This window comes from Doryrhamphus excisus, linkage group LG10 (genome assembly GCF_037039965.1).
Source record: "Doryrhamphus excisus strain RoL-2023G ecotype Guam linkage group LG10, RoL_Dexc_Guam_v1.1, whole genome shotgun sequence".
NCBI classification, from domain to species: Eukaryota; Metazoa; Chordata; class Actinopteri; order Syngnathiformes; family Syngnathidae; genus Doryrhamphus; species Doryrhamphus excisus.
In genome coordinates, this window is record NC_136366.1 from 20,775,189 (window position 1) to 20,796,560 (window position 21,372).

The following is a 21,372-nucleotide window of genomic DNA, read 5'->3' on the forward strand; positions in this document are numbered from 1 at the left end:
CAGATACAATAATACCAGGTGGACTGTTACGTGTAAAATATATAGTCTGCCCCCCCCCCGCCCCCCCTCGTAAATTTTGTCATATCAATGCGGCCCGCGAGTCAAAAAGTTTGCCCACCCCTGTGCTAGATTAATTGGCGACTCCAAATTGTCCATAGGTATGAATGTGAGTGTGAATGGTTGTTTGTCTATATGTGCCCTGTGATTGGCTGGCGAGACCAGTCCAGGGTGTACCCCGCCTCTCGCCCGAAGACAACTGGGATAGTCTCCAGCACCCCCCGTGACCCTCGTGAGGATAAGTGGTAGAAAATGAATGAATGAATGAATGAATGAATGAATGAATGAATGAATGAATGCATACAATATATCAATTGATTCGGTTGTCTACCCTCATGGGCTTATTTTGTTTCAGTTTCAATTCGATTTACTGCATTTCATTAATTACAAAGCTTCTAATCGAATTACATTTAAAAGTAATCAATTGACAACCCTAGTTTTGAGACACAAGGCATTCTTCTCCACAAACACTGCAAAGAATTAGACGGCGACACCTCCACAAGACAAACACTTCCTGGCATCCCACAACCACCTCCACACCCGCTGTTACACACACACACACACACACACACACACAGTCAACACCCTGGCATTACACCTACAATTCTCATCTTTTACTGCAAGATACAACAAAGTTTGAGGGTCTGTTTGTTCTTCAAAAGGAAGGAGATAATGTTTAGAATGCACAAGGAAAGTCAGAGGGAGGTCATGGAGGGAAGGCATCAACACACCTTTAGATCCAGATGAAGGAAATGTGTTTATGGGCCTATTTATGTACAGGAAGTGGGGGCATGTTGGACGTGTAAGCAGGGTAAACCGCAGGAAGATTACCAGGAATCCATCAGCCATTAAAAGAAAAATTGCAACGTTTTGGATAATGGCAGAAATAAAAACGTCACAAATTGACGATTAATGGAAATGGAAATGTCATATTGGAGATACATGGCTCAAACAATTTTTTAATAATATTTACAGCTCCGGTGTGATGTTTGCATACGCTCATTATGGGATTGAATGGATTGAATGGTCAAAATTTGAAAAAAGAATGTACATTTTGCACTGTTGGATCTGAAGGAGGTTCTAAGTGACATAATAAACATTATAGAACACAGCATATTTTTTAAGTTCTATGGAATCTATGGAGTTACAGTAAAGTCTCGTTATATCGATATTGTCGGGAGTCGGAAAAAATATCGATATAACCGGACTGTCGATATATCCGATCCTGCGCCGAACTGCATTAAAAGTGGGCAATAATGCACTCGACATTGTTCTATAGTATAGAACAATGTGTATAGAATCTATACACACGAGAGAAACCACGAACAAATTCTATAGAATCTATACACATGAGAGAAACCACGAACGCCAGCATGTACATATGAAAAACAGTGATTATTGCAAGCGATAAAAAGATATCTGAATACAACACAATTAAATACATGTATTTGTACGCTTGTGTCTTCGTTGGAATAGGTGTGTATGCTATGTCAGTTGGTTCTTCGGTGTGTGTGCTGCGCTCTGGTGGTGGAAGTGTGAAAAATAAAGTTGACTGGAAGCAGCCGTTCGCCGTGTTCTTTTTTGGTATTGAAATCCTTAAGCAAAGATTGATTTAAGCTGCTTTTGTATCGATATAAGCAGACCAAATTGGCTGGCGGGAGATGAAAAGGGCATCGTAGTAACCGGATTATCATAATAACCGGGTATCGTACTAACAGAACTAATTATATCATAAAAGACTAGAAATTTGCCGGGAAATGAAAATAGTATCGTAATAAGCAGTAATTCGTTATAACCGATATCGATATAACGAGACTTTACTGTATTTTGTTTTTTGGTGTTGTATAATTGAACATTTTAAAATCTGTGGGACAAAAATATTTTCTAGAACCAGAGATGATAATCATTGAGACGTCTTAGTAACACAAATATGGTGGCCTGACCCCTCGAGGGAGCCGGGATAAGGAGATAAGCATCCATTCATTCATTTTCAACCACTTCATCCTCACAAGGTTGGGGGGCGGGGGTTTTGGAGCCTATCCCAGCTGTCTGCGGGCGAGAGATGGACTGGTCGCCAGTCAATCACAGGGCACATAGACAAACAACCATTCACACTCACATTCATACCTATGGACAATTTGGAGTCACCAATTAACCTAGCATGTTTTTGGAATGTGGGAGGAAACCGAAGTACCAGGAGAAACCCCACGCATGCACGGGGAGAACATGCAAACAAAGGGTGGAATCGAACTTGGGTCTCATAGCTGTGAGGCCTGCCTGCTAACCACTCCCAACCGAGTTAAAACATAATGAGCATTATTCCCGCAATAGTATATCTGCTTAACTTTGTCTGCCACTGTACGGACGCACAACATAAAGACATAAAAAGTTATGAAGAAAAGGAATACTGTCGTCAACAACAGATGCCAGTAAAAGCGCGGTAACACGTCTCAGTGAGTTACGATTCATAAAAGTTTACACCACGGATTCACACCTTGATTAGCCGTCGCCTGAGGGTGTCTGCAAAAACCCACAATAACACAGCAAAGAAGGCAACCGAGTGCAGCACAAGTGTTTGAATAAAGATGAAGACAAAAAAAAAAACACAACAACAAGAAATGGCTGTGTAGCATCGTGACACTTTGTTTCTTTTTCTCGCTTGAACACAAAATGTTACTTTGAGCCACTGAAGCTCTGAGTGGCTGCCAACAATGCGCCCACATCCAAGATCTATCCACAAAGCGGATGCTAATTTGTTAAAATCATTTTTTGGTCGGTTTATTTTAAGAATATCAACAAAAAAGCAAATTTAATAAAAATCAAAGATTATCAATTAATTTGTGTTTGATCCCCAAGCAGAATGTGGAGAAACCCTTCGGTCAGAGGTTTCAGTTGATTACCAGGGTGGTGCACATCTCAGATACTCTCTAAATACTTAAAATTTTGAAGCGGTTGCTTGGCAACTAAAAATCTTCGCCCCTTCTACATATTTTCAATGAGTTTACAGTCCAGAGAGTGTTTAGACCACTCTAGCATCTTACTGTGCTTCATCTTGTGCCACTCCTTTGTTGTCTTGGTTGTGTGATTTGGGTTATGTTTTAGTTTTTCAATTGGATTACAATCCAGAGAGTGAGTGGGCCTCTTCAGAATCATAATGTGCTTCTTCTTGAGGCACTCCTTTGTTGTCTTGGTTGTATGTTTTGGGTTGTGTTTTAGATTTTCGATTGGATTACGATCCAGAAGTGTTGAGCCACTCTAGAATATTAGTGTGCTTCATCTTGTGCCACTCCTTTGTTGTCTTGGTTGTATGTTTTGGGTTATGTTTTAGTTTTTCAATTGAATTGCGATCCAGAGAGTGAGTGGGCCTCTCCAGAATCTGAATGTCCTTCCTCTTGAGGGACTTCTTTGTTATGTTTTAGATTTTCAATTGGATTACGATCCAGAAGTGTTGAGCCACTCTAGCATCAAACTGTCCTTCCTCTTGTGCCACTCCTTTGTTGTCTTAGTTGTATGTTCTGGGTTATGTTTTAGATTTTCTATTGGATTCTGGTCCAGAGAGAGAGAACCCACTCCAGAATCTTAATGCGGGTGCTTTTGTACCACTCCTTTGTTGTCTTGGTTGTATGTTTTGGGTTATGTTTTAGATTTTCTATTGGATTACCGTCCAGAGAGAGAGGAGCCACTCCAGAATCTTACTGTGCTTCCTTTTGTAACCACTCCTTTGTTGTCTTGGTTGTATGTTTTGGGCTATGTTTTAGTTCTTCAATCGGTTTACAGTCCAGAAGTGTTGAGCCACTCTAGCATCAAACTGTGCTTCCTCTTGTGCCACTCCTTTGTTGTCTTAGTTGTATGTTCTGGGTTATGTTTTAGATTTTCTATTGGATTCTGGTCCAGAGAGAGAGGACCCACTCCAGAATCTTAATGCGGGTGCTTTTGTACCACTCCTTTGTTGTCTTGGTTGTATGTTTTGGGTTATGTATTAGTTTTTCAATTGGATTACGATCCAGAAGTGTTGAGCCACTCTGTGCTTCATCTTGTGCCACTCCTTTGTTGTCTTGGTTGTATGTTTTGGGTTATGTTTTAGATTTTCTATTGGATTACCGTCCAGAAGTGTTGAGCCACTCTAGCATCTTACTGTGCTTCCTCTTGTGCCACTCCTTTGTTGTCTTGATTGTATGTTGTGGGTTGTGTTTTGGTTTTTCAATTGAATTGCGATCCAGAGAGTGAGTGGGCCTCTCCAGAATCTGAATGTCCTTCCTCTTGAGGGACTTCTTTGTTATGTTTTAGATTTTCAATTGGATTACGATCCAGAAGTGTTGAGCCACTCTAGCATCAAACTGTGCTTCCTCTTGTGCCACTCCTTTGTTGTCTTAGTTGTATGTTCTGGGTTATGTTTTAGATTTTCTATTGGATTACCGTCCAGAGAGAGAGGACCCACTCCAGAATCTTAATGCGGGTGCTTTTTTTTACCACTCCTTTGTTGTCTTGGTTGTATGTTTTGGGTTATGTTTTAGATTTTCTATTGGATTACCGTCCAGAAAGAGAGGAGCCACTCCAGAATCTTACTGTGCTTCCTTTTGTAACCACTCCTTTGTTGTCTTGGTTGTATGTTTTGGGCTATGTTTTAGTTCTTCAATCGGTTTACAGTCCAGAAGTGTTGAGCCACTCTAGCATCAAACTGTGCTTCCTCTTGTGCCACTCCTTTGTTGTCTTAGTTATATGTTCTGGGTTATGTTTTAGATTTTCTATTGGATTCTGGTCCAGAGAGAGAGGACCCACTCCAGAATCTTAATGCGGGTGCTTTTGTACCACTCCTTTGTTGTCTTGGTTGTATGTTTTGGGTTATGTATTAGTTTTTCAATTGGATTACGATCCAGAAGTGTTGAGCCACTCTGTGCTTCATCTTGTGCCACTCCTTTGTTGTCTTGGTTGTATGTTTTGGGTTATGTTTTAGATTTTCTATTGGATTACCGTCCAGAGAGAGAGGACCCACTCCAGAATCTTACTGTGCTTCCTTTTGTAACCACTCCTTTGTTGTCTTGGTTGTATGTTTTGGGCTATGTTTTAGTTCTTCAATCGGTTTACAGTCCAGAAGTGTTGAGCCACTCTAGCATCAAACTGTGCTTCATCTTGTGCCACTCTGTTGTCTTGGTTGTATGTTTTGATTTATGTTTTAGATTTTGAATTGGATTACGATCCAAAAGTGTTGAGCCACTCTAGAATATTACTGTTCTTCATCTGGTGCCACTCCTTTGTTGTCTTGGTTGTATGTTTTGGTTTATGTTTTAGTTTTTCAATTGGTTTACACTCCAGAATCTTACATTGTGAATACTGCATGTCAGAAAATCATAAGCAAAATCATTCTATAATCTTAAATTTTTCAGTCGAAATGATGGATTTCACAGTCTGAATTTATTAGTATCTTTGCCAACATTTGCAGTATCGCCCACCACAGCGAGAGATCGGTTATTATAACGTAAATTGGAACTAAATGAGGAGGAACGGCATAGCATTTGCTTGGACGTGGGTCCCGCAGTGGTGGGTTCTACCTGCCGAGGCTCCGTGATTGGAGGTATCCGCAGCTTAACTCCGCCCTCCCGCCGGCGCGCGGCCCGCCTCTCCCGCCTCGGGAGCGCACAGTTTCGCTCCAGCTCTCCGCCGCAGAACATGAGCTCCAACCCCGCTGAGCGGATGCCACACGCCGCCCATGCGTTCAAGACGCTAGCACTCAGAGAACCTGCCGCTTTTTAGGCACAAACTCACATTTAATACACTAGATTTGTTTCCGTTTTGCTCCTTTTTGTGTGTTTTTTTTGGATGCGCTATGAAGGAACGTTGGAGGAGTTGTGGCGCGGGGCTGGTGGTGGCGTGGACGTGGGTTTGGAGTGTGGCGTGGTGCATCCCCGCTAACGAAGGTAAGAACATGTCACTACTTCCTGGCTTTGCGACTTGCCACAGTCAAGAGTGGACAATGGACACCCTTTGTTTGGCACGTCGTTTGTGCGGCTTTGGTGTGACTTAGGACCTTTGCACAGAACATGCACCTTACCTCGTAGATAAGCATCATTTATGGATTTACGTGGAATGACACCATGCACCGTGGGGCTGCAGTCCTGGAAGTCCTGTTGAGTTTAGCAACCCTTCCAATATCTGCCTTTTTTATGCTTTTCCTGTATATGAATCAAGTCAGGAGGTGTTTTTATCTTGGACTTCAAGATAATAAATGATCACAGTCGCTTTCTTATCAAACTTGACGGCAGGGCAGCTCAGTTGAGCCAACATGACAGATCCGTAGTCGGCTATATCACAGGCAACATCAGGCAACATCTACATGAGGGATGCCTATGCAGCATCAGCTCAGATTGCGTTCCCACGCTGCTGTCAGCATTTTAATGGCGTAAGATGAGGGCTATTGTTGGGAGCTATTATTTGGCATTAACCCAGGAAAGAGAGAACATTAATCAGCCTGCTTATTCTTTGGCTACGTCTTGGTGGTTTTTGTTTTGTTTTAGGACGTATTTCATTGGATTCATTGCATTCCCAGTTGCGATTTGTATGATGTAGCCATTTTCTCTGAATATGTCAACCGTATTGGGTAGTACGAGTGACTATAGGGGTGTTAGTTCATGTCTGGAGGGCTTTAAAGAAGTTTTTCTTTTTTACAATTTTACTTTTAAAATAAGAAATCCTACTCTGGCGGCACGGCGGTCTAGTGGTTAGCGCACAGACCTCACAGCTAGGAGGACCAGGGTTCAATTCCCACCCTTGGCCATCTCTGTGTGGAGTTTGCATGTTCTCCCCGTGCATGCGTGGGTTTTCTCTGGGTACTCCGGTTTCCTCCCACATTCCAAAAACATGCTAGGTTAATTGGCGACTCCAAATTGTCCATAGGTATGAATGTGAGTGTGAATGGTTGCTTGTCTGTATGTGCCCTGTGATTGGCTGGCGTACCCTGCCTCTCGCCCGAAGACAGCTGGGATAGGCTCCAGCACCCCCGCGACCCTCGTGAGGAAGAGCGGTAGAAAATGAATGAATGAAATCCTACTCTGCGGAAATTCACTCATCATGGTCACCAATTAACAAGGAGTTATTATATAAGGTATTTAGACGACGCATTCAAAGACATGATGATATGTAGTATTCAACCAGGTGAGACACACAAGCACCAGACTTGATCGACCGGATGGGGTGGGTTGCGAACTTCCAGTTCGTCCCTCACTCTGCTCCCTTTGCAGCGAAACACATGACAGTTTATTTTTATTTATGTCTTATGTGTCTTATTTGTTTTTTTTCTGCGACAGAGCAACCACAATGTTTAATAAAACTCAATAAAACAAAAAAATAGTGCTTCCACAAGAGGGGAAAATTTGAATTTTTTTTTCGAAGAAAAGACCACCAGTTACAGCTCCACGCTCTACGATTTGGAAGGGGGCATAATTCAGCCTTGAGTCTGAGCTAAATTAACTGTTACGTCACTTGCTGTGTACACAGAACACATGAAGGACATCAAGTACGGTCATAAAAGTCATAAAATACAATCATAAAAATGCTAAAAACAAGCTGCTTTATCATCTCCACCAGCAGCTTCACCTTGAACCTTAAGGTTATGCAAATTAGCAAAGCCTTAAACCGCATAAAGCAACCTTTACTGGCCATAAACACTTCACTTTTTAAGGTTTCCAACAATCTTTTAGTCTTCTAATCGACATATCTCAAAAATGGGACTGCACTTCTTAGTTAACACTGTAGCTTTCGTAGGAGCAGATCCTTGAACATGTTCAAGGATAGAACGGTTGAGATGAAAAGTGTGGCCACTATTCTCCTGTCTCTGAGCTTTCTATGGTGACTGCTTTCCTTTTCTTTGGCGCACTGCCACCAGAAGAGCCTGCCTTATTGCTTGCCTTAGTCCTACTCGTTCTGAAGCGTTCTCGTATTTATAGACCAAAATGTAATTTTTTATCCGATAATAGGATAATAGGAACATGTTAGTAACCAAGGAACATCGGAATACAGAAGGTCCTAAAACGAGGACCAGCTGTACTAATAAGTGGTGAACTAATACTACTTAGTTCCTAGTAATTGGAACTATTTGATGGTGTTTCCAACTTCCCAGCAGTCCTGAATGCAGCAAGAATGCTACAAACATGTACTTCCTTTTTTCAGTTTTTCTACCCGATTGGGCGCTAATAGATGTTATAGACCAATCCAGCTTTCTTTAACTGTTTGTTGGTGAGGCTTGTGATTAATCGGAGGAGAAAATGGCGAATACCAACAACCTTAATGTGTCTTTTAATATTTAACGACTTGCTGCAGGAATGAGGAAAGTTCACCACTGGTGAAAAAGTTGTGCGTGATGCCAACGTGATTTATTCTCTCTTTTGGAGCGAGTCCATTCTTACTTGAATTGATGAATTTCTCCCAAATTGAAGATGCTCCACATCTGTTTTGGAGATGTTCACCAGGCCCTATTAATAATAATATTATCTGACTAATGATGATGTATACTAGCTGTGCAAGCAACAAAACCATCACACTTAATGGTGGTGCTATGAAGAGAGTGCATTTGCTACATTTGACTAAATGATATTAAATGACTTGAGTAAAGTGTGTGTGTGTGTGTGTGTGTGTGTGTGTAACACAGGAGAACGTAAACTAACGATTCAAGGGCCACTTTGATATTTGTAGATAGGCCAAGAAGTTATGTAACTGCATCACAGCATATTAGTATCAATGTTTGTTTTTTCTTGCTGTTGTTGTTTTATATTCCAAATATTTCAACTCTCTTCCTAAATAATCTGTGGAAATGATATTTCCCTTTTTAATATTTCAACTCTATGCTGGCATTATTTTTCTTCAGTTTTCTTTTATTCTCGTCAATTTTTCTCTGTATTTTTCACGTAATATTTTGACTGAATTCTCATGAAATTACAGCTGTTTTTCCCCCCATTTTGTCCTAATTATATTCTGACTTTATTCTGATATTTTCAACTTTTTTTTTCCATAATACTATGACTTATAATAGTAACATTTATTTTTTTATTTAGACATAATTTTTTCCTCTCAATATTACAAATTTTATTCTCGGAAAATTGAAACTTTTTCTTGTTAGAAGACAACTTTTTTATTGTAATATTTTGAATTAATTCTTGTAAAATTAGAGCCATTTTTTATGTTTTTGTCTTGTGATATTGTGACTTTATTCACATATTATTTTGATGTTATTCTTGTAAAATTACAACTTTATTTAATTTTTTTTACAAGACTATAATTAAAAAATATTGTCTTTCTTTAATATTTGTGCTCATAAAATTACAGCTTTATTTAATTTTTTTACAAGACTATAATTAAAAAATATTGTCTTTCTTTAATATTTGTGCTCATAAAATTACAGCTTTATTTAATTTTTTTTACAAGACTATAATTAAAAAATATTGTCTTTCTTTAATATTTGTGCTCATAAAATTACAACTTTATTTAATTTTTTTTACAAGACTATAATTAAAAAATATTGTCTTTCTTTAATATTTGTGCTCATAAAATTACAACTTTATTTAATTTTTTTTACAAGACTATAATTAAAAAATATTGTCTTTCTTTAATATTTGTGCTCATAAAATTACAACATTATCTTGTAAAATTACTGCAGATTTTTCCGTTTTTTTTCTTTACTTAGTTTTCTTGTTATGCCTTTAGAATGTGCTGCTGGCCAATAATAATATCACAAACGTCCCCCGACCTGCACATCGGAGCCCCTTGCTTTAAATTGTAGAAATCCCAGCTCCATGAAAACGCACGCAGTAAAGAAAGCCGACAGGAAGCTGATCGCGGCGAGGTGATGTTATTGCGACACACCTGTCTGCCTTTAACAGCCTTTTAGTTATCGTCAAGGAATTTTCCAACAGGATTCCTGAAGCTGAAAATCTGCTTACTCGTCAAAGTATGTGAAATACTTGAAGTATCCTTCAAATAGTGCGAGTGCAGCACTTGACACCCGCTCCGTGGTTGAGCGGTGATGAGTCTGGATAACGCGGCGTGTAGATCATTGTCACGACTTCGATGGTTTGAGGTGAGCGAGGCAGAGACCGCAAGCAGACACGTATCCCATATGATCTAGTTCAGCATCACTTATCTCTTCTTTATGGCCTAATTAGTTGTCTAATCGCCTCCTCGGGACATCTTTTATTATTCTCCGTAGAACAGTGGAGACGGTAAGACTAGCTGATGGTGGAGGGTTTGGGAGAGGGAGAGTCTCAGGTACAGAACAATGTTTGCCTCAGACTGGCTCCGTTTCCGCGTTGGGCGAAGACTTTTTCAAGGACTAGGATGAGAGTTTTGGCATTTTATTTTCTTTATCTTGCAATAAATGGTATGTTCCTCGGTAGAGTGCACAGCAGGAATACGGTACTACAGTGGAAGCTTGGTTAGCATCATTAATCCATTCCAAAACGTACACAAACCAAATCATAAAACAGTCGCACTTTGGGCACCCTGAATGATACACCATCCATCCAATTAAAAAGAATTGATCATTCATTTTCACTGTAGTGGATCAAAGAAATGTCGTCAGTGTCCCCGAACCTGACTTTTACTTCTTCTAGGAATGTTTTCATCCTTCAAAATTCTCATGAGAGCAGGTTGTTTTTCCAGTGAGGGGGGAGAATGTACCAAAAGTACCAAAAGCAGTTAAGCCATTATGAAAAGGAGATTGCATGTACCCTAGTTACATGCAGACTTAACAACATGGGTGGCAAAACCAAGATCACTGAGTTGCACAGAACAAGTTCAACGTTATCAGGGATGAGATAAAGTCCCGAGTGAACCCTGACCGGGTTGCTTTGATATTCCAGGACAGGGTTAAATTCCTCTTTATTCATCTCTCATTACTCCTCATCAACACCATTCCACACTGATGCTTTATGTTTATTCATCCATCCGTTTTCCATACAGCTTACCCTGTTAAAGGTCACTGGGGGCTCCAACCGACCCAAGCTGACTTTAGCCTTAAGGCAGGCTGCACCATAGACCGGTCCCCAGTCAATGACAGGCCGCATACTGTATAGACAAGGAAGCATTCACGCTTCCATTCACACGCTGGCTGCACACAAGTCAGAGCCGTGAACCACTAGAGTTATCTGTACAAACCACTGCATGACATGCTGGCACTATCGTTGTATCAAGCATGAATAAAGACACTAACAGATGTGCCAATGTTGAAGAAATTGATGATGATGACTGATTAAGAGTCCGTCACGCTCCTTTTCAACCTGCCGACCAGCGCTGCTCTTAAGGTAGTGAGGGAGGGAGTGAGGTTTACTTACGTACTCGCTCTCAGCTACACGAGCTGGCAACTTCTACACATGCAGTATTTATTAAAGTCCCATTTCAACTTTTACAGCATCAGTTACGGTGTCACAGGTGTCCAAAGTGCGGCCCCAGGGCCATTTACGGCCCGCAGATGTTTTTTTTGTTGGCCCTTAGTACATTGTAAACATACAAAAATGGAAAAAAACAAAAAATTTGGAGATTACATTTATACGAAAAATAGCATAAAGTAGAATTTTTTTTTAGAAATTAAAATAAAAATAAAAAGTCACTAACATATTAAAAACAAAATTTTTTTAAATCATTTTTATCATCATATTAGGAATATTATAAACAAAACCCTGAAAAAAACAAAATTTGGAGATTAAATTTAGGATATTAATATGAAAAAATACCATGTAGTAGATTAAAAAAATAAAAATAAAAATAAATCCTCCAAAATAAAAAAAGTCACAAACACAAAAAAATATTTTTATCATTTGCGATATTAGTAATATTATAAACAAAACCCTGAATGAAGTTGCAATTTTAGGACATTTAGGTTGGGTAAAAGTTATGTATAAAAATAAAAAAAATAATAAAAAATTAAAAAGTCACTAATTGCATATTAAAAACAAATTTTTTTTATCATTTGCAATATTAGTAATATTACAAACAAACCCTGAAAAAAACAAAATTTGGAGATTAAATTTAGGATATTAATATGAAAAAGTAGATTTGTTTTTTAAATAAAAATAAAAATAAATCCTCTAAAATAAAAAAAGTCACTAACATATAAAAACAAAAAAAATATTTTTATCATTTGTGATATTAGTAATATTATAAACAAAACCCTGAATAAAGTTGCAATTTTAGGACATCTAGGTTGGGTAAAAGTTATGTTACGATAATAAAGTCAAATATGAGAATCTTTAGATTTCTCTGTATGCGGCACTTTTGGGGGTGTGGGGGGGTACTTTGGACACCCTGATTGTGTACAAGTTTAGTTCAAAGTTACCAACTGTTAATAGTAAATTATGAATGAAATCATTCTAAAACCAAGCTATCTAAGGTAGAAGCAGCCATGCAAAGTCTTCCCTTTTCCTCCACTAAGTAAGACATGGTGGCCACATCAAGTAAAGGAGTTCTTCCACGTGTGCTCACAACCTTTGCTGATCCATTGTTATCCTCTTTAGACAAGAGCAAGCTTTCGTGAGTGGTTTTATTTATAGGCAAAAAATGGATGCCGTCTCTGGGACAGAACCTGCAATATGGATTTGTCCAGGCGGCGGTGGAGGAAGAGGAGGAGGAGGAGGGGTGTTCGGAGGAGTGCAGCAGTCAGCTACTTGGCCCTGACAGCTTAAATGAAGAGGCTGATGGAGGAAGATTTCAATAGATCTGTTTGAGCTGAGTCTTCTCTTGCTGCTTTAATTTATGTAAATTGATGGTCATGTTCGCTGTAATCACTTTGGCATTTCTAACACCATTTGATGCCTGCTGTGCTGATTTGCATTTTGTCAGCTCGTGAGGGAGACATTGGAAAACAAACACTACACCTGTAGACGTGTATGCAGGCTTGGGATAAATGGTAAAGTAGCGAAATCCAAAATCTCTGATGAAAACCGAAATGTGAGCGTTCACCGATCACCGTTTTCCTAAATTTATTGAGAGGGTGGGGGGGTGGATCGATCCTGACATATGAAACCGATCTTATCTACCTCTGCAAAAGTCTTCAAATCAGCACTGACACAGACTTCCACAAAGTGGGATTCCTTCTCATGAATTGGATATTTTCATAGTTCACCAAAAACACAGAAAACCTCAATGAGCCCTCTGGGCAGGAAGTAACACCCCTACAGTATAGTCATCTTTACACTGGTGTTAGCTAATGTAGTAGAGAATAAGAGAAAATAAGACATTCAAGACGGGCTTACAGGGTGGATGAGTGGTTAGCACACAGGCCTTACAGGAGGAGACCCGAGTTCAATTCCACCCTCGGCCATCTCTGTGTGGAGTTTGCATGTTCTCCCCGTGGGTTTTCTCCGGGTACTCCGGTTTCCTCCCACATTCCAAAAACATGCTAGGTTAATTGGCGAGGTATGAATGTGAGTGTGAATGGTTGTTTGTCTATATGTGCCCTGTGATTGGCTGGCCACCAGTCCAGGGTGTACCCCGCCTCTCACCCGAAGACAGCTGTGATAGGCTCCAGCACCTCCCGCGACCCCCGTGAGGAGAAGTGGTAGAAAATGAATGAATATTGGGAAATGTTTGTATATTTGTGTATACACATTTTGAGTATTAAGTTGCTGTGTTATGAATTTAGTGCTGTGCTGTGAAAGATGACTCAAAAGTTACAAAAGCGGTAGAAAATGAATGAATGGAGACATTCAAGACGTAAATCAGACTCGTCCTCGTGTGTGTTGCTATAAATGTGTTTGCAAGGGGAACTGAGTGACGGATGGACAGGAAGTGACGTCATGGATTCGGCTTTGCCTGCTGCAATAGTCGTCTGTGTGACTACTATTATGAGAGATATTGAGTAGTATTGTGCCTGTTACATTACACATTACAGTAACATGATTGACGCCATGACTACCCAAACATGAAACAGCATGATGCCTTTACTGACTGATTCTTACTTTTGTCTTCCAGTTAACTTGCTGGATTCCCGCTCTGTGATTGGAGACCTTGGATGGGTGGCATACCCAAAAAATGGGGTGAGTGTTCATGAAACCTGGGGAACCTTGGAGGGTGGGGTAGCTATCATGACTGACAGTTGTACCTTACAATAAAGCAGTTTTGTTTCAGGAATTTTCAAGGTCATTTCAGCTTCCAGGAATTCCTAAGGCTAGATTGAATTCATGAATAAACGATTGAAAGTCACTACGGACTATTTAATTTTTAAGCCAGGAATTGGATTTTTCATTTGTAAAGTATTCCCAAGAGTTGGGCTAATTAAAAAATGACTTGCTACAGTTGGGAAAATAGTCAATGAAAAATTATATAAAAAAAAGTCAAATGTATTCCAGAACACCTCTACTGATGATAAACTAGTTCACAGTCCCACACCTACTCCCAGAAAGTCTGCATCGCTTACACCAGCCATAATAATCAATTACAGTAAAGTCTCGTTATATCGATATTCTCGGGAGTCGCAAAAAATACCGATATAACCGGACTATCCATATATCCGATCCTGCGCCGAACTGCATTAAAAGTGGGCGGATCTTTGATATGGCATGTAATTTTCTCCTTGAGTTCATGGATTGCGTATCTAGCATGCTTTTGTACTACAATACATTTTGTACTACAGTAAATAAAAATAAACTTACGCTGTAGTGATTACCGGTTACCGGGACATAATTCACCCCGGAACTATCGATAGGGAAGGTGTTGCCATCAGGAGGGGTAGGCGCGAGGGACGGGTGTTTTCCGCTGTGTGTGCTGCACTCTGGTGGTGGAAGTGTGAAAAATAAAGTTGACTGGAAGCAGCCGTTCGCCGTGTTCTTTTTTGGTATTGAAATCCTTAAGCAAAGATTGATTTAAGCTGCTTTTGTATCGATATAAGCAGACCAAATTGGCTGGCGGGAGATGAAAAGGGCATCGTAGTAACCGGATTATCATAATAACCGGGTATCGTACTAACGGAGCTAATTATATCATAAAAGACTAGAAATTTGCCGGGAAATGAAAATAGTATCGTAATAAGTAGTAATTCGTTTTAACCGATATCGATATAACGAGACTTTACTGTAACTCAATTCTCTTATTGGGAAAAATCCAAATCTACAACAAGACGAAGATCCATGTAATCCTGGAAGAGGAATCGAACCAGTAACGCTGACCACCGTGACTTCTCAGCTCTTTGTATTCAAATCGCGGCTCCTCCCAGGCTGCTTTGTATGTAGATGGAGGAGATAGCGCTAAAAAAACCCAAATGCAGCCATATCCACAATCATATTAATTGAGCGTCATTGTTCTGCATGGTTTTATGCAGTTGCGTAAATAACCGCATTCAGACTCCATGGTGCGAAATAAAAGAGTCCATTATAACTTCAACTAAATCACATAGTAACTTGTGCAAGGCTGTGTTTGTTTTCCATTTAACATATTGTCTCGTGACTTGTGTGGGTGGGGGCGGGGGATAAATAACAGGAATTACTGTTGTTAGCGATTAGAATTCTTATTGTGGAAGCCGTTTATACAATGTAGTCCAATCTGCAGCATCCTCTATTAGCACACAAACACACACACACATTTGGCAACCGCAATTGCGTATGGCTAAATAAGATGTTATGGAGGCTTTTTTTGTCACATATTCCAGATGGTTTGTTTCATTCTCCTCCTCGTCCTCCTCCTCTATCCACGCTGGTATCTTTTACATTGGCTTCTTCCATGGGTTGCCATCTGCTTATCTTTTTTTTTTTTTTTTTTTTTCCTCTTCCCCTGTCTGTGTTCCCCACCGCGTGCTTTAAGGAGCACATGAAAGGCATCGTTAAGGAAGTAAACAACAACAATTTTAAAATTATTTTATTTCACGAAACTTTGCTTCAGTTTCCATCTTTTCACTGTTCTATACATTGCTACAACATTTTCAACAAACTGTAATGCTTGTGATTAGGGAAGATGTAGTCACCCATGCAATAGCAACGGCGAATTTGTTTCAAGGTCGCGAAACGAGTGTGTTCCGTGAGTGAGAATGTGTATCTACGGCTAAGACGAGCTTTCATTCATTTTCTACCGCTTATCCTCACGAGGGTCGCGGAGGGTGTTGGAGCCTATCCCAGCTGTCTTCGAGGGAGAGGCGGGGTATACCCTGGACTGGTCGCCAGCCAATTACAAGGCACAAAAAAACAAACAACCATTCACACTCACATTCATACCTATGGACAATTTGGAGTTGCCATTTAACCTAGCATGTTTTTGGAATGTGGGAGGAAACCGGAAAAACCCACGCATGCACGGGGAGAACATCCAAACTCCACACAGAGATGTTAAGACGGGCCTGGCCTGTGGCCCCCTGGGCCACACTTGGGACACCCCTGGATCATAGTCTCCAAAAAGTGTCCAATAAGATGAGAAAATGTTCCTTGATTTGTCATTTGGAAACTCTCGATGGTTCAAAATACTGGCTAAGTTTGCAACACTGATCCCTTGTGCTACGTTGTCTTATTCTCTGGTAGACCAGTTGCGAATGATGTGTGCTAAGAAGCGTAATGACAAGCCACATTCACAGAGAGTCCGTTATAATGTGTTTATAAACATGTAGCGGCAAATTGAGGCGCTGCATGGATGGCGATGGTCTTCTTACTTCAACCATTAATTAGTTTGGACTGAATCAACAGCGCCTCTGCAGGTTTTAGCTAGTACTGCAATGCATTTAATAAGCAATTATCAGAAATCTTTCATTAAAAACTCCTATCAAGAAAAAGGTAAATGAACATCAGGTGGATATGGATGGAAGTAACCTCAAAATATTTGCAAGCTAGGTCAGAGCGGGAAGCAAGTCTTGGCAAGAACACTTTAAATTGTTCTTTGTCCCGTCGGGACCATGCGTGCCCCCCTCCATTATGTCTCCCATATTGTGTCGTGATGGTAGATTGGCTGAGCTGCTGCTCGCGTGCCATTTCATAGAGGCTTTTATCTGCTGCATCTTCATGCTGGAAGAGAATAAAGAAACATCTGGAAGGAGGGCAGCATAAAAGGGATGGATGTCACAATAAGGATTAGTTTCCTGGCCGCTCCATCCATGTCACCTCATCGCGCTCCATTACCGGGCTGTCATTCCAGCGAATTCCAGGCCCATTTTCATCCCTTATCTGGACCATATCTACTGGACTCATCAAGAGTGTTGACAAAAGCCGACTGATGAAAGTTTTTGGACGTTACGAATCGAAGGTGGAAAGCTGGCATGACAGCTGACAGCTGGCGTGAGATCGGAAGAAACCAAACGGCTCTCAACCGGCTCACGATATTCACACTTGACTTATCTGATGAGGCTTGATGCATGCTCGGAATATTAACTGTCTCGCTGTGCTTGCCTCGGGGATAGATCATTTCAATATCAAATCCTGCTTTTTATTGATTTTCATTTTTCTCCCCGATCGATTTCAACTCTAAGATTGATAACTGAATAAATTACGGGAGTCGGCTTGTGCTTGTCAGGTTCAGTAATTAGTGCCGAAGTAGAGAAAATGCTTTTGTTTGCAAAACGTTGTGCAAGGCAAACCATAAGTCGGCCATGTTTCCCCCCCATAGAATTAGGACTGTATGCACATGCCTACCACCTGCTTGGGCAGGGGTGTCCAAAGTGTGGCCCGGGCCCCATTTGCAGCCGATGGCTGTTTTTTATTGGCCCGCGGCACATTCTAAAAATACAATATAACAAGAAAACTGGAAAAAAAACAATTAACAGTAATTTTACAAGAATAAAACTATTAAGAGAAAAAAACATTTTAAAAGAATAACATTGTGGAATTACAAGTAAAAATAATGTAATTTTACTGGTGTACAAATTTTTTTTAAGTTGTAATATTATGAAAACAAAACAAAATGAGGTTGTAATTTTCAGAAAAATTAAGTTGCATGATGAGAATAAAGCCATAATATTTGTGAAGATTATTTAATGAGAAAATTGAAATATTTGGGAAGTAAAAACATCTAAAAAGGCCAAAAGTGAGGCTGTAGGTGCAAATCGGCAGCCATGTTTTTGTCAATTACTTTACACACGTTAGCATTGGGAGAGTTCCTGGTGTTACATTACTGACACCTTTACTATATATCATCACAAAGTCTTTGAATGCGTCTTCTGAATGCCTTATATTTGTGTTTTAGTTCACTGAGCTGAATGCATGCTTGAAATAATAATATTTCTTTAGAACTTGTGATGGAAATATGCTTCACTGATCAGGCGTTAAAAATTCACACTTTCTTCAGCGGTCTTTGAATGTAGTCAGTCGTTACTGTAATTATGAAAGACGAGCAGTGTGGATTATGCAGCTCAGAGAAAGGCCGTACTGTGACTCAGATTCCATATTTATTGCTTAAACCCAAACCTTAAACCTGTGAAGCCAGTACCGTGTGTAGAAAATAGACATTGGCATGGCCCCAGAATGTAAGACTTGTGAAAAGTGGTATTCTCCTTGACAGGAGGTTCGATACTAATTTTGCTTATGACTTTTTTTGTTTATGAACAACAAGCACGCGCCGTTGCCACCTGCTGTTTATAAATGCCACTCATGCAAGTTGATATGAAACATTCAAGTGTAGGTTTTCATCCTGGACAAAGACACCATCTGGCTTAGCGAGAGGGAGCGACGCTGAATCGAGACTTCGATTCAGTTTTGAGATACAGTAAAGTCTCGTTATATCGATATCGGTTATAACGAATTACTACTTATTACGATACTATTTTCATTTCCCGGCAAATTTCTAGTCTTTTATGATATAATTAGTTCCGTTAGTACGATACCCGGTTATTATGATAATCCGGTTACTACGATGCCCTTTTCATCTCCCGCCAGCCAATTTGGTCTGCTTATATCGATACAAAAGCAGCTTAAATCAATCTTTGCTTAAGGATTTCAATACCAAAAAAGAACACGGCGAACGGCTGCTTCCAGCCCCACATAGCTGGCCAAACACATGCCTGCAACAGAAGAACCAACTGACATAGCATACACACCTATTCCAACGAAGACACAAGCGTACAAATACATGTATTTAATTGTGTTGTATTCAGATATCTTTTTATCGCTTGCAATAATCACTGTTTTTCATATGTACATGCTGGCGTTCGTGGTTTCTCTCGTGTGTATAGATTCTATACACACGTGAGAAACCACGAACACAGTTGGTTCTTCTGTTGCAGGCATGTGTTTGGCCAGCTATGTGGGGCGGGTTGAGCATGACCTGTGAACCAGGAAGTGCGGGAATCGGTGTGTGTGCTGCGCTCTGGTGGTGGAAGTGTGAAAAATAAAGTTGACTGGAAGCAGCCGTTCGCCGTGTTCTTTTTTGGTATTGAAATCCTTAAGCAAAGATTGATTTAAGCTGCTTTTGTATCGATATAAGCAGACCAAATTGGCTGGCGGGAGATGAAAAGGGCATCGTAGTAACCGGATTATCATAATAACCGGGTATCGTACTAACGGAACTAATTATATCATAAAAGACTAGAAATTTGCCGGGAAATGAAAATAGTATCGCAATAAGTAGTAATTCGTTATAACCGATATCGATAAAACAAGACTTTACTGTATCTCAAAACTGAATCGAGGTCTCAGGAAAGTGAAGCGTCGCTCCTCGACTGCTCGACATTGTTCTAAATGTCGAGTGCATTATTGCCCACTTTTAATGCAGTTCGGTGCAGGATCGGATATATGGATAGTCCGGTTATATCGGTATTTTTTCCGACTCCCGAGAATATCGATATAACGAGACTTTACTGTACTACGCTGTCCATTGAAACTCGACGTGATTCGCATCGTCTCTGTTTATCCGCTGCCTGTCCTCCCTGACAAACCCTTGTGGTTGCCTCTTTCTTATTGAGGTAGTGTGTACACTGGCTTTAACTAATTTGTCGATAAGAAGGGGAATAGAACCCAGTGTCGGGCTATGAAAAAGAAAAAAGCTACAAGTGCGTGTGATTAAAGTGAGCAAATCATCAGAAAGAAGGCAGTGGTCCAACAGCATCTGTGTGTGTGTCAGACCGGGTGATTAAAGCAATAATGGTGAGGACACATAGCGGGAAAATGATTACAGTCGGGGACAGAGCAGAGTCAGCTGGATGCCGGAATAGAATAAAAGTAGGTGGGGTGTTTCTTTCATGGATAAGGAGCAGGAAGGACAGTTCGATTACAGTGTCATGGCGGTCAGCATATAATGGGCGGTAATAATAAGTTGGAGACAGCTTCCTTGTGCCGGGAGGGCACTCAGCACAGCCGCGGGGGGCTGTGTGTGTGGGGGGGGGGGGTCTGCTGACTGATGTGACAAATGCAGACGCACACCCAGAAACACACGCACGTGCACATAATAGTCAGCAAAACAAACACAAGCGCTAATGAGGCGCTGGAGGGATGCCCACGGGGACGCTTCGGCGTATGCATGCAAGTGATAAGGACAGGAAGTGGAGCAGGATGTAGAGGTGAGAGAGAGGTTGAAAGGATGAACCTCCAGTGATCAAACCGTCTCATTAGTTTCCCCACCACTTCAATAAGCGGAATAAATATTATGACGGAATATGTGGATTAGGCTGCACGGTGGGGAGTGGTTAACATGCAGGCCTCACAGCTAGGAGACCCGAGTTCAATTCCACCCTTGGCCATCCTTGTTTGGAGTTTGCATGTTCTCCCCGGGCATGCGTGGTTTTTTTCCGGGGTTAATTGCCGACTCCAAATTATCCCTGCCATTGGCTGGCAACCAGTCCAGGGTGTACCCCGCCTCTCGCCCGAAGACAGCTGCCATAGGCTCCAGCACCCCCCGCGACCCTCGTGAGGAAAAAGCGGTAGAAAATGAATGAATGAATGAATATGTGGATTAGGCTGCACGGTTGTTGAGTGGTTAGCATGCAGGCCTCACAGCTAGGAGACCCGAGTTCAATTCCACCCTCGGCCATCCTTGTGTGGAGTTTGCATGTTCTCCCCGGGCATGCGTGGGTTTTTTCCAGGGACTCCCGGAAAAAATTAGCCCTGCCATTGGCTGGCAACCAGTCCAGGGTGTACCCCGCCTCTCGCCCCAAGACAGCTGGGATAGGCTCCAGCACCCCTCGCGACCCTCTTAAGCGGTAAAAAATGAATAAATGTGGATTATTCTGTGTCATTGTTAGACTGGTGACACTGAAAAAAAAAAACTGAAGAAAAAAAACTACAAGTCACATGTGTAGCGCTGCAACCAATTAATCAGTGATTAATTAATCGTCCAAATAACAACAGTAATTGTTCTTCAATGTAAAAATTCTGATTCCAGCCTCTGAAATGTGAATATTTTTGTTTGTCTTTGATTGCATTTTGGTTGAGC

At 40.7% G+C, this 21,372-nt stretch overlaps 1 protein-coding gene across 3 annotated transcripts in view; it reads left to right on the top strand.

Annotated features, from left to right (window-relative positions):
• Positions 1–5,716: 5,716 nt before the first annotated feature.
• The window catches only part of epha5 (EPH receptor A5), a 68,958-nt gene continuing 53,302 nt past the window's right edge, over positions 5,717–21,372 (top strand). For all 3 annotated transcript variants that reach the window (XM_078794307.1, XM_078794306.1, XM_078794308.1), the window contains exons 1-2: positions 5,717–5,972; positions 14,011–14,075. In XM_078794307.1, the coding sequence (XP_078650433.1) occupies positions 5,882–5,972; positions 14,011–14,075 (156 nt within the window). In that variant the 5' untranslated portion in view covers positions 5,717–5,881. The remainder of the gene's footprint in view (positions 5,973–14,010; positions 14,076–21,372) is intronic.